The sequence below is a fragment of the Rhinopithecus roxellana genome, chromosome 19 (genome assembly GCF_007565055.1).
Source record: "Rhinopithecus roxellana isolate Shanxi Qingling chromosome 19, ASM756505v1, whole genome shotgun sequence".
Lineage (NCBI taxonomy): Eukaryota > Metazoa > Chordata > Mammalia > Primates > Cercopithecidae > Rhinopithecus > Rhinopithecus roxellana.
This window is the reverse complement of record NC_044567.1, coordinates 38,611,003-38,624,950: the sequence shown is the minus strand read 5'-3', so window position 1 is coordinate 38,624,950 and position 13,948 is coordinate 38,611,003. Positions and strand designations below refer to the sequence as shown.

Below are 13,948 nucleotides of genomic sequence, written 5' to 3'. Positions count from 1 at the left end.
ACCATCGAAACCAGGATCTGATCTTCATTTCCCTCGAAGCATAGTTCCCTTGCAGTGAGGGTTTTTAACTTCTGTGGGAGGGAAGCTAGTGTTTGGCAAGGTAATTTCCTTGGAAGGCCCCTGCACTCCAGCTTTAAAAACACCCTTTGCTTTAGTCCCACTTTAAGCATTAAGATTAATGCAAATTGAGGAAATTCAAGGAAGGAGAAAAGCACATTAAAAATGGAAAATGGGCTGGGTGCAGTGGCTTATGCCTGTAATCCCAGCACTTTGGGAGGCCAAGGCAGGTGGATCACTCGAGGCCAGGAGTTTGATACCAGCCTGGCCAACGTGGTAAAACCCTGTCTCTACTAAAAATATAAGATATTATTTGGGCGTGGTGGTGTACACCTGTAATCCCAGCTACTTGGGAGGCTGGGAGAATCGCTTGAACCCGGGAGGCAAAGGTTGCAGTGAGCCAAGATCGCGCCATTGCCCTCCAGCCTGGGCGACAGAGCAAGACTCCATCTAAAAAAAAATTGACGGCCGGGCGCGGTGGCTCAAGCCTGTAATCCCAGCACTTTGGGAGGCCGAGACGGGCGGATCACGAGGTCAGGAGATCGAGACCATCCTGGCTAACACGGTGAAACCCTGTCTCTACTAAAAATTACAAAAAAAAAAAAAAACAAAAACTAGCTGGGCGTGGTGGCGGGCGCCTGTAGTCCTAGCTACTCGGGAGGCTGAGGCAGGAAAATGGCGTAAACCCGGGAGGCGGAGCTTGCAGTGAACCGAGATCCGGCCACTGCACTGCAGCCTGGGTGACAGAGCGAGACTCCATCTCAAAAAAAAAAAAAAAATTGACAAAAAGGAAAATGGCTGTCATTTGCAGGTGTGACTCTGCTTGCTGATTGATAGTTGTGCTCTCTTGGTTGTGCACTCTCTGATTGGAAGACTGTTGACTGTATGGCGTGGGTTTCTCCCTGTGTGTTCTCACAATGGCTGGGAGGCGGTGGCAGGGCAGGGGACTCGGACTGCGAGACGGGGCTGTTGACAATGGAAGTGATAATAGGATGCTCTTCTCCTTATCGGCTGTTAGGCTCAAGTGTCCCCTTCGCAGTGCGGTTTCTTTTTATTTTTATCATTGACAAAAGCACAACTCTTGTTAAAGGATAAAATAGTCACAAACAACAGCATTAAAAACCAAGAAAGCCAGAGAACACTGGCACCGTCAGCTCACCCCTAGCTCCTGCCAGGCACTTGTGAAGAGAGGCGCTGAAGCCACTCTGCTTTTTTATAGTTAATAAAAGCAGTCAGGTCCCCAAGTAGGAGTGGTTGTGGCCCAGAGTGCGTGGGCCGGGACCGGGGCTTGAGCCGCCGTGAGCTCTGCTGAGGCCCCTTGCTGACTCCGGCTCTCCTGTGACCCGAGGCAAGGGTGAGCACCAACGCCCGCCCCACCTGGGAGGGAAGCAGCAGACCTCTCACCACGGAGGTTGGGGTGAGGCTAATTAGCACAGTCACAGTCTTTGAAGGTGAAAGAAGACAGCTGATTATCCAAAACATTTCTCATTTAGGCTGTGATTTCTTTTCAGATTTGGAGAACAGCACCCTACCGTTCCATTCAGGCCAGAGGAAGATGACCACGTGGTCCTTTTTAGTTGTAGTGCTCTCTTGGGGCAAGAGTTTGGATGGAGGAAATAGGGCAGGGGCCGTCTGAATGTGGGTACTTTCCAGAGATCTTGCTCCTGTAGCGTTCGGGTGAAACGAGGTGCCCCAGGCCACACGGGTTCAGTTTCCTCGTGGCGTTAAGTAAAGACCTGGAGCAGCCAGCTCTGACTCTTGTTTTCCCATCGCTCAGCATTTTATGTGGGGCGGGCACAGTGGTGTGAGTCTTACAGAAACCTGCGTGGTGAGCCGCACGCCTTTCTTCCTGTCAGCCCTGGCCCGTCCCTGCCGAGGTGGCGCAACCTGCTCTCACAGGCAGCCTGGCGCGGGGTCATGTGCTAGACGGGAAGGGGCTGGGTGGGTCACCAGCCTCACCCCCCTCAGTTCTTAGATGAGGAACAGACAGGCAGAGAGCTGGATGGTGCGCCAGGCTGGGCTGGTGCTGAGTGGGCTAGAGCTGGGTCTCAGTGGCCCGTGCCCCAGTCATCCTGGCCTGTGGCCTCTGTGCAGGATGGAGTGCCCCTGCCCCTCACCTGCCCCGCCCTCACCCATGCCCCAGTCTTCCTGGCCTGTGGCCTCTGTGCAGGATGGGGTGTCCCTGCCCCTCACCTGCCCCGCCCTCACCCTGCTCACAGGCCCGTGATGCCTGACTGCCCACGCAGTCACCTTAGAGGCACCTTCCCTCTAAGGCAGATGTCCCTCAGGCTTTGGCCCTGGCTATTGGTATCTCAGCTCTGATTCACCCTTGACCTTTATCTCCTGATTTCTGTCCTTGGCTCTCGAGCCCTCCTCCTGTGGACCTGTTGGGTACACGTGTGACGCTTCAGAACCCGCAAGCCCCAGGTCACACTCGCTGGACCATCACTTTCCGCTCTCGGCCTGTTTACTCGGGAGCCCAGCAACAAACAGGAGCTTCTGTGCTGCTGTCCCTGCATGCGGCCCAGGAACCGGGCTCTCCCGTGTTCCTCCCGCTGTCCGCTCACGCCCGTCTGTGTAGATGTGGCTCTAACATGTCTCCTTTCCTGGTTCATTGCTCATCTGTTCTCACGTGGCTGTGCCGCCACCCTGTCCTGGGGGTCCTCGTCCCAGCACGTGGCTCTATGCTTTATGTCATCCTGAGTCTGCCCCGCTCTGCCACCTGGTCCAAATGGGAGCCATTTCCCTCTGTGAAATGTTCCCTCTGGAGGCGCTGGGCTCCCCGACTACCCTCCTGCCTCTCCTGTGGCCGTCGGCTGCAGTAAAGGTGCTGGTGGAGGCTGTGAGCCTTCTATTCATAGAGTGCCAGGCTCCGTCCCATGCTGCCTCTGTGCCCTTGATGCTGGCAGCACACCTGCTATCCTGTGGCCTGGGTAAAGGGTGGCCTCGGAAGCCTGTGGCCTGGGTGAAGGGTGGGCTCATCTTGGCCTCAGAAACAGTAGGGCTCAGGCTGTGGCCCACGCCTGGGGCTCCCCATCCCCGCCGTGTGTCCTGGTGTCTTTGCTTGGCTTGCCGGCCTCCGTGGGCTCCCCAGGCGGCAGGCGGCTCTCAGCCATGCTCTCCGTCCTCACGCTTTGTTTATGCTCTGGCAGAGCTGCTCAGGTGGCCAGCCCATGGGACCCCTGTGCACCCTGCTGCCCCCAGCATATGTCAGCAGCGCCATTCGGGAGATGTGGCATCAGCACACCCTTGTCCTTGTCTCTGCCCGTTCTTCCTTCCTTGCCTTTATGTGTCTCCTTTTTTCTCTTCCACACGGGGTCCACAGGGATAGCCACATCCCCTGGCCTCTTGGTTGGTGGAGCTTCCTCCTCCTGCTGGGCTCAGAGCTGTGCCATCCCCACCTGCACTGCAGAGAAGCTCAGGCCCCTCTCTGACTTGAGACGCTGGAGCCTTAGCCCCCCGCTGCCCAGGCCAGTGCCCCTTCAGGTCCCTGCAAAGCCACTGCTCTTCGTGGTCTCTCCCGCTGCCGCTGAGCCCGTGGGCTGCTTGGTGGCTTGGGAGCTACATACAATTGTATTTTGTCTGGTTTGTTTTCAGGCTTTCTGTGGTGGGAACTGTGTCTCTTGGATCTTTTTTTTTTTCTTTTTTTTTGAGATGGAGTCTTGCTCTGTCCCCCAGGCTGGAGTGCAGTGGTGCCATCCCGGCAAGCTCCGCCTCCCGGGTTCACGTCATTCTCCTGCCTCATTCTCCCAAATAGCTGGGACTACAGGGCCCGCCACCAGGCCCGGCTAATTTTTTTGTATTTTAGTAGAGATGGGTTTTCACCGTGTTAGCCAGGATAATCTTGATCTCCTGACCTCGTGATCCGCCCTCCTCGGCCTCCCAAAGTGCTGGGATTACAGGCGTGAGCCACTGTGCCTGGCCATCTCTTGCATCTTTTATGTATCAGTACGTTGGGCAAATGGGAGATGCATGATGGATGTTTTTTGGGTAATTGAGAAATCGTTAATTTTATGTAAAAGCGTAAATGATAACAGAACTATATTGGGAGGGACTAGACTTCTAAAATTGGGTTCTGTCTGTAAGGCTAATCTTCCCTTTCCCTTTTCTTCATCTTTCCTGTTCACAGGTTTTCTTTTGATGTTGTGGAGATTGCTGTGTGTGACTGCATTTTTGCTGCTGTTAGAAGTTGATTCCTTTTTTTCTTTATGAGACAGAGTCTCTGTCACCTGGGCTGGTGTGCAGTGGCATGATCTTGGCTCACTGCAACCTCTGCCTCCTGGGTACAAGCAATTCTCGTGCCTCAGCCTCCTGAATAGCTGGGACTTGTACAGGTGCGTGCCATTATGCCAGGCTACTTTTGTATTTTTAGTGGAGATGGGGTTTCACTATGTTGGCCAGGCTGGTCTCGGACTCCTGACCTCTGGCGACCCACCCACCTTGGGCTCCCAAAGTGCTAAAATTACAGGTGTGAGCCACTGTGCTAGGCCCTAGAAATTTATTCTAATCCTTTTAGATCTTGTAGGTTTCCTGTGTTTGAAATTCTTAACAGGGAATTTTTTTTTTCTTTTTTGAGACAGAGTCTTGCTTTGTCACCCCGGCTGGAGTGCAGTGGCACAATCTTGGCTCACTGCAACCTCCGCCTCTGGGGTTCAAGCGATTTTCCTGCCTCAGCCTCCCAAGTAGCTGGGATCACAGGTGCTGCCACCACACCCAGCTTATTGTATTTTTAGTAGAGACGGGGTTTTGCCATGTTGGTCAGGCTGGTCTCAAACTCCTGACCTCAAATGATCCGCCTGCCTCAGCCTCCCAAAGTGCTGGGATTACAAGCGTGAGCCACTGTGCCTGGCCATGGATCATTAACCTCTTTTCTAGCATCTTACCTCTGTTTGGTGGTTCACGATTAATAAAGGGCTTTTGCGAGCTTTTGTTTGGCCTTGGGAGGTGCGTGGGCTCCCTGCTCCTCTCTTCTGTGGGAACTGTTGCCTTTGGGTGAGGGGCGCACCCCAGAGGTGGTCACACACACCTGAACGTGAGCACAGTCATTGGACCCTGTCATGCAAAGCTGGGCTGTGCAGAATGAGCTCAGAATAGCAATCAGAAGGCTCGGTGATGGGGGATTGTTTAAGCTGTAATACTGTAATGCTGCTGGCTTTTTATGGCTGTGAGGTCACTACGTGGGCTGCTGAGAGCATTTTAAAATGCTGAGTGAGTCATGAAATAGTCATGTGTCCCCTAACAGTGGGGGTTAGTCCTGAGAGCTGCGTCGTTGGGCAGTGTCATTGTGTAAACACCATAGCGTGCACTTAAAATAGATGGTGTGGCCTGCTGCACTCCCAGGCTAGGTGGTGTGACCTGCTGCACACACAGGCCGTGTGGTGTGGCCCTGCTGCTCCCAGGCTGCAAACTCGTACAGCACCTGACTGTGCTGAATACTGCAGGGAACTGTAACACAGTGGCGTTTGCACATCTAAGCATAGAAAAGGTACAGTAAAAATACACTATCAGCTGGGCACGGTGGCTTATGCCTGCAATCCCAGCACTTTGGGAGGCCAAGGTGGGTGAATCACTAAGTTAGGAGATCGAGACCATCCTAGCCAACATGGGGAAACCCCATCTCTACTAAAAATACAAAAATTAGCTGGGCGTGGTGGCATGCACCTGTAGTCCCAGCGACTTGGGAAGCCAAGGCAGGAGAATTGCTTGAACCTGGGAGGCGGAGGTTGCAGTGAGCCAAGATTGTGTCACTGCACTCCAGCCTAGGCGACAGAGTGAGACTTCATCTCCAAAAAAAAAAAAAAAATTATATATATGCACACACATGTATATCTACCCATATACGTGTAAATACACACACACATACATATGTAAAATCATTTTATGGGCCCACTATCGTTATGTGGTTCCTCATTGGCCAGAATGTTCTACGATGTAGGACTATAGTGCGATACGCTGTCATGAACAGATTGATAAATGCGGTGAAGGGTGATGCCTGTGAATGACAGACGCAGGAAACCACAATCATCTTGTTTTCCAAGCTTTCTTTGAGGGCTGTGTTGCCTTGGTTTATAGATGAGGACATGGACCGAGGTCAGGGGCTGCCAGGTTGGTACTGGGGTGTGGAGCTGGGCCTTGTGTGGTCCCCACCTGCGAGCGAAGGTGATTAGTGTTTACCTTACAGTCCAAGGTTAGGTGAAAAATAACACCTTGTTCTTGAAAGATAAAAGCTAGATGTGATTATTTCGATCATTGAAGCATTTCTGTGTGAAATTACCTTTGTGTTTTGGTGGCAGTGGCACGATTGCAGCTCACTGCAACCTGCACCTCCCAGGCTCAAGTCATCCTCCCACCTCAGCCTCGTGAGTGGCTGGGATTACATGTGCACGCCACCACGCCCGGCTAATTTTTGTAGTTTTTGTAGAGATGAGGTCTCGCCATGTTGTCCAGGCTGGTCTTGAACTCTTGGGCTCAAACAGCCCTCCTGCCTCGGCCTCCCAAAGCGCTAGGATGCTAGGCATGAGCCACCACACCTGCCTGAAATTAGTTTTCATTTTGATACTTGTTTTCTTAAAATTCTTTATAATTTGTCAGAAATATATTTTGTCAGAAACAGTATATTTTTTCCCTCTGGGGTTCTGATTCTAATCAGTCATTTACTAATTCAGCAATTAAAATTTTCACTTGTCAATGCCTGAATGTATGGTGGTCCTGAGGGGAGTGCATTGTGCTCGCTCCTGGGGGCGGCAGTGTCTGGCCTGGCCCCACCTGCGCCACCTGGGCCCCACCTTTAGGACAAGCTCTCCTGTTTCCTAGTGCTCTCCCGTCTAGGGCAACCACTGTTCTTTCTTGGGGTGGTAGTGGGGGCTCTTTGAGGTGTCCCTCGCTTTGGTTTTTGCAGGCCAGCAGATGCACTGGAAGTTGTGATTTTTCTGGGCTCCAGCAGTGGTGTGGTGGGAAGGCTCCTTTCCTGCCCTGCTGCTGAGGGGAGCCTCGAGCGTACCAGAGTTCCTCCGTGAAGCCTTCTACGTGCTGCAAGGTGCAGGCCAGCATGGGTTTCACTGCCCTCCAGGAAGGGCCTGGCCCTGGTGGGCTCACTGCAGCACAGGCACGGACCTGGGGCTGTGCTCTCAAGGGATTCCAGCCTGGAAAGGGTTGTTTTGGTGTTGAAGATCCTCTTCCGTGTCTGTCCTATGGCCCCTCGGTGTGGCGTGCCCAAAAGTGGCTTTGAACATGGCTGCCCTCCGTGTGCTGAGCCTGTGGGGGCACGGATGCGGTTGGTTGTTTCCCAAGATACTATTTCTTGGTGTGGGAGCAGGACTCCGGATGGCAGAAAGGGGAGCAGCCTCGCCCTCCTCATCTGCGGAGTCGGCATGGTTACGTGGGGCCACAGGGTGACCTGCTGGTGTGGAGCTAGCGTGGTCTCGGCCATCTGCCTTGGTGCCGGCCGGCCCTCACAGCTTCTCAGAAGCCTGTGTTACCAGCGAGAGCCAAACCTGAACTGCTGTGGTGTGGGGCCCTTCTCCCAGGGCCTCCCTCGGGTGGAGCTGCTTTTCTTGGCCTAGATTTGGCGGTGCCTTAAGGGAGCCTCAAACCAGCATCTCCTGCTTGGCAGCGGGCGAGCTTACTCCCGAGTAGCTCAACAGCCTGTGATTTACTGGGCTTGGAGAACATGCCCCGGGGAGGGGAAGCTGGCTTGCACGTTGCAGAGAAGCCAGCTTGGGTGGGTAGCCATGGAAAGGTGGGGCGGGTTAGGATGATTGCTGAGAAACTCCTTTTGTTTGCACCTTGTGCTGTGCTGGTTTCTAGAACGACAAAAACAGACCTGGCGGTCATTCCTCCTCTACTGTGCAGTGGTGGTTTTCTCTAATGCCTGGTGTAATTGCCTCTGTCTAGTGTATGCTTTTCAGCAGGTGGTTTTAAGTTGGTTCCCATTATACTTCCATGAAAGCGGGCTGTGCCCCCGTTTTATGGCCTAGCTTATGAGCCCTCAAAGACCATTGATGACTAGAATGCTCTCTCTCTGGCCGCGTCCTCCTGCTGACAGGTTCCCCGTCCCGCCGCCACACTGAGCACTGGCCACTGCGCACTTTCTCAGGCGAAGACAGCCCCACTTTTAAGTGAGATAAGTGGAAACAAAGCCCCGTCTTCATTGACTCGCTTCTTCCCTGTTGTCCCTTTGCCCTCCTGAGCCCCTGCCTGGGAAAGTGGGTAACTTTTGGGGCTTTTCTCCGTGTGTGCTGAATGCCTAGGAGGCTGCCTGTGCAATTCAGCTGGAAACTGTTCCCAGGGTAGAGAGAAGTGTGAGGAGAAAGATAACCTTTGACCTGTAAACGTAGGGGGTGCTTACGGGGTGCTGGTTTCTCCCTTACTGCAGATGGTGGCTGGCCCTGGCCTTGGTGCTGTCTCCCGTGTGTGGCTGGGGACAGCGGAAGCTGGGCTGGGCCTTTCCAGGTGTGGGGCGTCCAAGCTAGTTACAAGAGATGCTGCTTGCTTTCACGAGAGCTGCTTGCTTTCACGAGAACTCATCACCGCTTGTATCTTAGTCGGCTGTTGAGAATGTTGTACTACACTTCGCAGGAACTTAGTAACTAAAGAATGTTCATGGCCGGGCGCGGTGACTCAAGCCTGTCATCCTAGCACCTTGGGAGGCCGAGACGGGCGGATCACGAGGTCAGGAGATCGAGACCATCCTGGCTAACACGGTGAAACCCCGTCTCTACTAAAAAATACAAAAAACTAGCCGGGCGCGGTGGCGGCACCTGTAGTCCCAGCTACTCAGGAGGCTGAGGCAGGAGAATGGCGTAAACCCAGGAGGCGGAGCTTGCAGTGAGCTGAGATCCGGCCACTGCGCTCCAGCCCGGGCGACAGAGCAAGACTCCGTCTCAAAAAAAAAAAAAAACAAAAAACTAGCCGGGCGAGGTGGCGGGCGCCTGTAGTCCCAGCTACTCCAGAGGCTGAGGCAGGAGAATGGCGTAAACCCGGGAGGCGGAGCTTGCAGTGAGCTGAGATCCAGCCACTGCACTCCAGCCCGGGTGACAGAGCGAGACTCCGTCTCAAAAAAAAAAAAAAAAAAAAAAAGAATGTTCATGTGTGAGGTGTGAGGGCACTCTAGGAATTTAACAGTATCTTGGATTCTTTTTATTTAGTGAGAGAGACCAGACGACGTCTTAGCCCGTTGCCGAGTGAGACGGGGGACGTTTTAGCCCGTTGCCGAGAGAGACCGGGGGACCCGCTAGCCCGTTGTTGAGAGACACCGGAGAACATGGTAGCCTATTGTTGAGAGAGACTGGGCGACACGTTAGCCTGTTGTTGAGAGAGACCAGGGGGCACTTTAGCCTGTTGCCGAGAGAGACTGGGGGACATGCTAGCCCATTGTTGAGAGACACTGGGGGACACGCTAGCCTGTTGTTGAGGGAGACCGGGGGACATGTTTGCCCATTGCCGAGAGACTGGGCGACATGTTAACCTGTTGCTGACAGAGATCAGGTGACATGCTAGCCTGTTGTTGAGAGAGACCAGGGGACACATTAGCCTGCTGCCGAGACAGACAGGGGGACACGCTAACCTGTTGCCGAGACAGACCGGGGTACACGCTAGCCTGTTGCCGAGAGAGACCGGGGGACACGCTCGCCTGTTGCCGAGAGAGACCGGGGGGCACGCTCGCCTGTTGTTTTAGGGAGACCGGGGGACATGGTAGCCTGTTGCTGAGGGCGGTTAGTTATTTCCCAGATCTTCGTCCTGCATCGCTGCACAGCTGCTCTTCTGGTTTGGGTTCTGGCCTTTCCCGCTGGGGTTTTCCAGCAGCCTCTGTAGCGGTCTTCGTTGTTTAGCCTTCATCGTTCATCCCCACGTTCTCCATCCCGCTGCCGTTGGAGTCTGGTCACATGGCCACGGCTGCAGGTGATGCGGGGGTGCCCTTTGCCTACAGGATGAGATTTCAGCTGCTCCCAGGTTTATTGTTGTGGAACAACGAACCCCACAGCTGGTGGCGTCAGTGACAGCTGCACTCTTGCGTGGACCGACTCTGTGGCCTCACAGGGTGGGGTGCAGGGGGTGGTTTGTTACTGCCCTTCGATGCCTGGGCCTCTGCCGAGAAGACCACATGGCAGGTGCCTGGAAGGGCTGGGTGCGGCGGAGGCCCTCGACTGAAGCTGGCTCTTGCTGCGTGGCAGTCGGCTTCCCGGAGGGAGTGTCTCGAGGGGCGGTGTCTGGAGAGAGCCTGAAAGAGGGTGCCGGGCTTCTGACCTGGGATTGGAGGTCACTGGCATTGCTCCTGCCTGCCTCTGTTGGTTGCGGCAGTTGGAAGCCTATCAAGGTTGGGGGTGAGGGACCCTTGATTGTCCATCTGGCAAACTCTGTTCCCCGCCGATCTGGCCAGCTGGCCGCTAGGACAGCTTCCCTGTGAAGTTTCTTGTCTTCTTATCCCCCAGGCGTGGTTGGGCTTCTTGTTGCACATTAGGTGAGCCTCAGGCCGTCCGCCCACCTCCTAGGGAATTTGAGTGTGTGCTGTGCCCTGCGACTGCCCCCAAACCCTGCATCCCGTTGGGGGGAGCTCGCCTGTGCCCTACAGTTTCTGCTCAGCAAGTGTTTGCTGTGTAAACCGATGACTTAGGGTTAAAACACATATTAAGTTGGATACATCTGGATTGGTGTGAAATGATTTAACTTTCAATTTTGTATTTCACACAAGCTAAAGGTAGGGAAGCGTTCTTAAAGTGAAATGAGAACTCATTTTGGGCAAACAAGGATCATCTCCATTCACTCGGTAGGGAACGTGTTACTATCTGTTTCCCTAACAAGAGAGGGGCTAAGTCTCTGACCGCCTTGGTGAACGTGTTATTCTGAGTGGCTCAGTGAGGTGGGTGCTGCCACTGCCCCGTTTTATAGACAGAGGAAAGGGAACGCAGAGCCCCTGCCCTGCTCCGCAGGTGTGACTAGTGGTCTTCCTGGCTGTCTCCTTTCCGTTTTGCTCATAGGTGTGGAATCTGCTCCACAGGTGTGACGGGTGGTCTGTGTGGCTTCGCTGCTTCTCCGGTCAGCGCTTAGGAGAGCCCCCAGCAGGCTCCGTGGAGAGAGCCTAAGTCCCCTCTCCTTTTAAGAAGATGTTTCTATTCTGCACTTAAGTAAGAGATCAGGCAGTTTACAGGGTTCATAACCAAGTAAAAGACGCCAGTGTTTAGCGAAAGCCCCTTCACCTTGGCTGAGCAGCCCTGATGGGCGGCACCTGCTTCTTTGTTTTGCCACGTGGTGGGCGACGGCGAGGACCCAGGCAGGGGTGGCGCGGTGTGTGGTGCAGATGGTCTGAGACAGATGCAGCTCTCACCTTGACTGTGAGACTCTGTGTTCTGAAGGAAAGGAAGTTCACTCACTTTTTCTTAGAAGGGCTCAGCTCTAGGGTTCGTTGGTTACAGGGCTTGGATATTTATGTGAATCATCGCTTTTGTCCTCCAGACTTTAAAGCAGAAGGGAAAACCTCAGGTTGAGAATTCAGGAGGGCTAGAGCCAGTGTTTGAGAGAAAATCTGATATTCCTGTTTGGTCTGATGGAGTCCAGGTGATGACGTCCGTGTGTGTGCATCGTGGGGACCCGGCAGCCAGGTGTGTGTGTACGACACGGGCTGAATCGGTCACCCTTCCCATTTGTTGGTGAAGCGTGAATGCAGATGGAAGCCTTTGTGAGAGGTGATTTGGCCTGTAACTTTAATCCTTTGTGTCTTTATTTATACACAGATACTTTGTAAGAACCTACTGAGATGTCTTCTTTTTCCAGGCTACGAGTGCCTTGAACTTAAACCTGAACACATTTTGTGATGTCACAATGAGGGAGGGGTAGAGAGGCTGCAGCCTCCAAGAGGGGACTGGACTTATCATTGCATCCCTATTTTCAGATGAACTTTTGGGAGATGATTTCACTAGTCTCTTACAATTATTACGTACAGAAAGTGTTTTCTTTATTATTAGGTGGTGAGTGTTTAGAATAAAAATTCTGAAAGATGTGATGAATTGTTTTCACAATTTGTGTTTGTTTTAAACTTGTAATTGTATTGTAACATTGAAAGACCTTTTTTTTTTTTTAGGCGCAAATATTTAAACATGGAAAACGTGAAGACTGCTTGCCCTATGGTAAGGTTTATTTTTAAGAGAAGGTATCTTTGTGATGTGAGTTTGCTCATATACAATCAGGAGCCTCTCCTTCACGTTTTCTTCATAGGTATAGGAACTGTACGTTGCTATGTTCGGACACTATCTATCATTCTTTTGTTGTGGGTTTTAAACGTAACTGGACTTTTTTTTTTTTTTTTTTTTTTTTTTTTTTTTTTTTTTTTGAGACTGAGTCTCTCTCTGTTGCCCAGGCTGGAGTGCAATGGCACAATCTCGGCTCACTGCAGCCTCCGCCTCCTGGGTTCAAGCAATTCTCCTGCCTCAGCCTCCCGAGTAGCTGGGATTATAGGCGCCCACCACCATGCCCAGCTAATTTTTGTATTTTTTTTCTTTTTTTTGAGACAGAGTTTGCTCTGTCGCCCAGGCTGGAGTGCAGTGGCACTATCTTGGCTCACTGCAAGCTCCGCCTCCCGGGTTCACGTCATTCATCCTCAGCCTCCTGAGTAGCTGGGACTATAGATGCCCACCACCACACCCCGCTAATTTTTTGCATTTTTAGTAGAGACATTGTTTTACCGTGTTAGCCAGGATGGTCTCCATCTCCTGACCTTGTGATCCGCCCACCTCGGCCTCCCAAAGTGCTGGGATTACAGACACGAGCCACTGTGCGCAGCCTAATTTTTGTATTTTTAATAGAGATGGCGTTTCACCATGTTGGCCAAGCTGGTCTTGAACTCCTGACCTCATGATCTGCCTGCCTCGGCCTCCCAAAGTGCTGGGATTATAGGCGTCATAACTGGACTTTTTGTCACTTTCCTAGTCTTTTCAAAAGAGGGATTGCTGCTCCCTCCCTGTGAGTGAGGTCTGGGCAAAGCCTGTTATGATCTGAGGTTGGACCTGGCTTTTTGGGGCAGTAGCAGCCATGTTCCTCTGATAGCCACAGCCCACCTCTTTTGCCTTCTTCCTAATTCTCTTAATGTATTCTTTTTGAGACTGGGTCTTACTGTGTCTCGCAGGCTGGAGTACCGTGTCATGACACAGCTCGCTGCAGCCTCGACCTCCTGTGCTGAAGCCATCCTCCCACCTCAGCCTCCTGAGTGGCTGGGACTACAGGCGAGCTTTACCATGCCCGACTAATTTTTGTATTTTTTGTAGCAGTGGGGTCTTGCTGTGTTGTCCAGGCTGGTCTTGACCTCCTGGGCTCAAGCGATCTGCCCTACCTTGGCCTCCCAAAGTGCTGGGCTTAAAGGTATGAGCTACCATGTCTGGCCCAATTCTCTTAATTTTAGATTGAACCTCAATTTCTGAAAATAAGGGCAGTGTTTCTCTCCATGCAGAGGTTTACCATCTGGAAAAAGAAACTTCTTAGAGCCTTTGTGTTTTAGAAGCTATCTGAAAATCAAATTTGAATAACTTTCTTTTTTTCAAAGTTTTTCATTGTGGAAAATTTGAAACATGTATAAAGAAGGGAGAGTGGTGCGTACGCCCCGTGTCTCTCTCAGGAGTGTGTGAGTTCTCATGTGCGGCCCGTTTAATCCCTGTACCGCACAGGAGGGACACACAGTGCCATCTCGCCCGTGTGCTTCCATATACGTCTCTGGAAGGTGGGGCTGTTTGTCCTCACCACACCTGAAAACACGAGCAGCAGTTGCCAGACCCTGTCGGCGGGAGGAGCGTCCTTGGTGACATGAACACAGACCTGCTCCCTCTTGGGCTGTCGTGCTTGTCACCCACGCTCGTCCTGCCCACTGTTGGAGCCTTCTGAGAAGTTACTCAGATGCTCTTATAGC

At 52.6% G+C, this 13,948-nt stretch overlaps 1 protein-coding gene across 1 annotated transcript in view; it reads left to right on the top strand.

Annotated features, from left to right (window-relative positions):
* Positions 1 to 13,948, top strand: part of TBCD (tubulin folding cofactor D) — a 220,329-nt gene that overhangs the window by 31,721 nt on the left and 174,660 nt on the right. Inside the window, exon 8 of the mRNA XM_010354383.2 lies at positions 12,134 to 12,179. Within this exon, the coding sequence (XP_010352685.1) occupies positions 12,134 to 12,179 (46 nt within the window). The remainder of the gene's footprint in view (positions 1 to 12,133; positions 12,180 to 13,948) is intronic.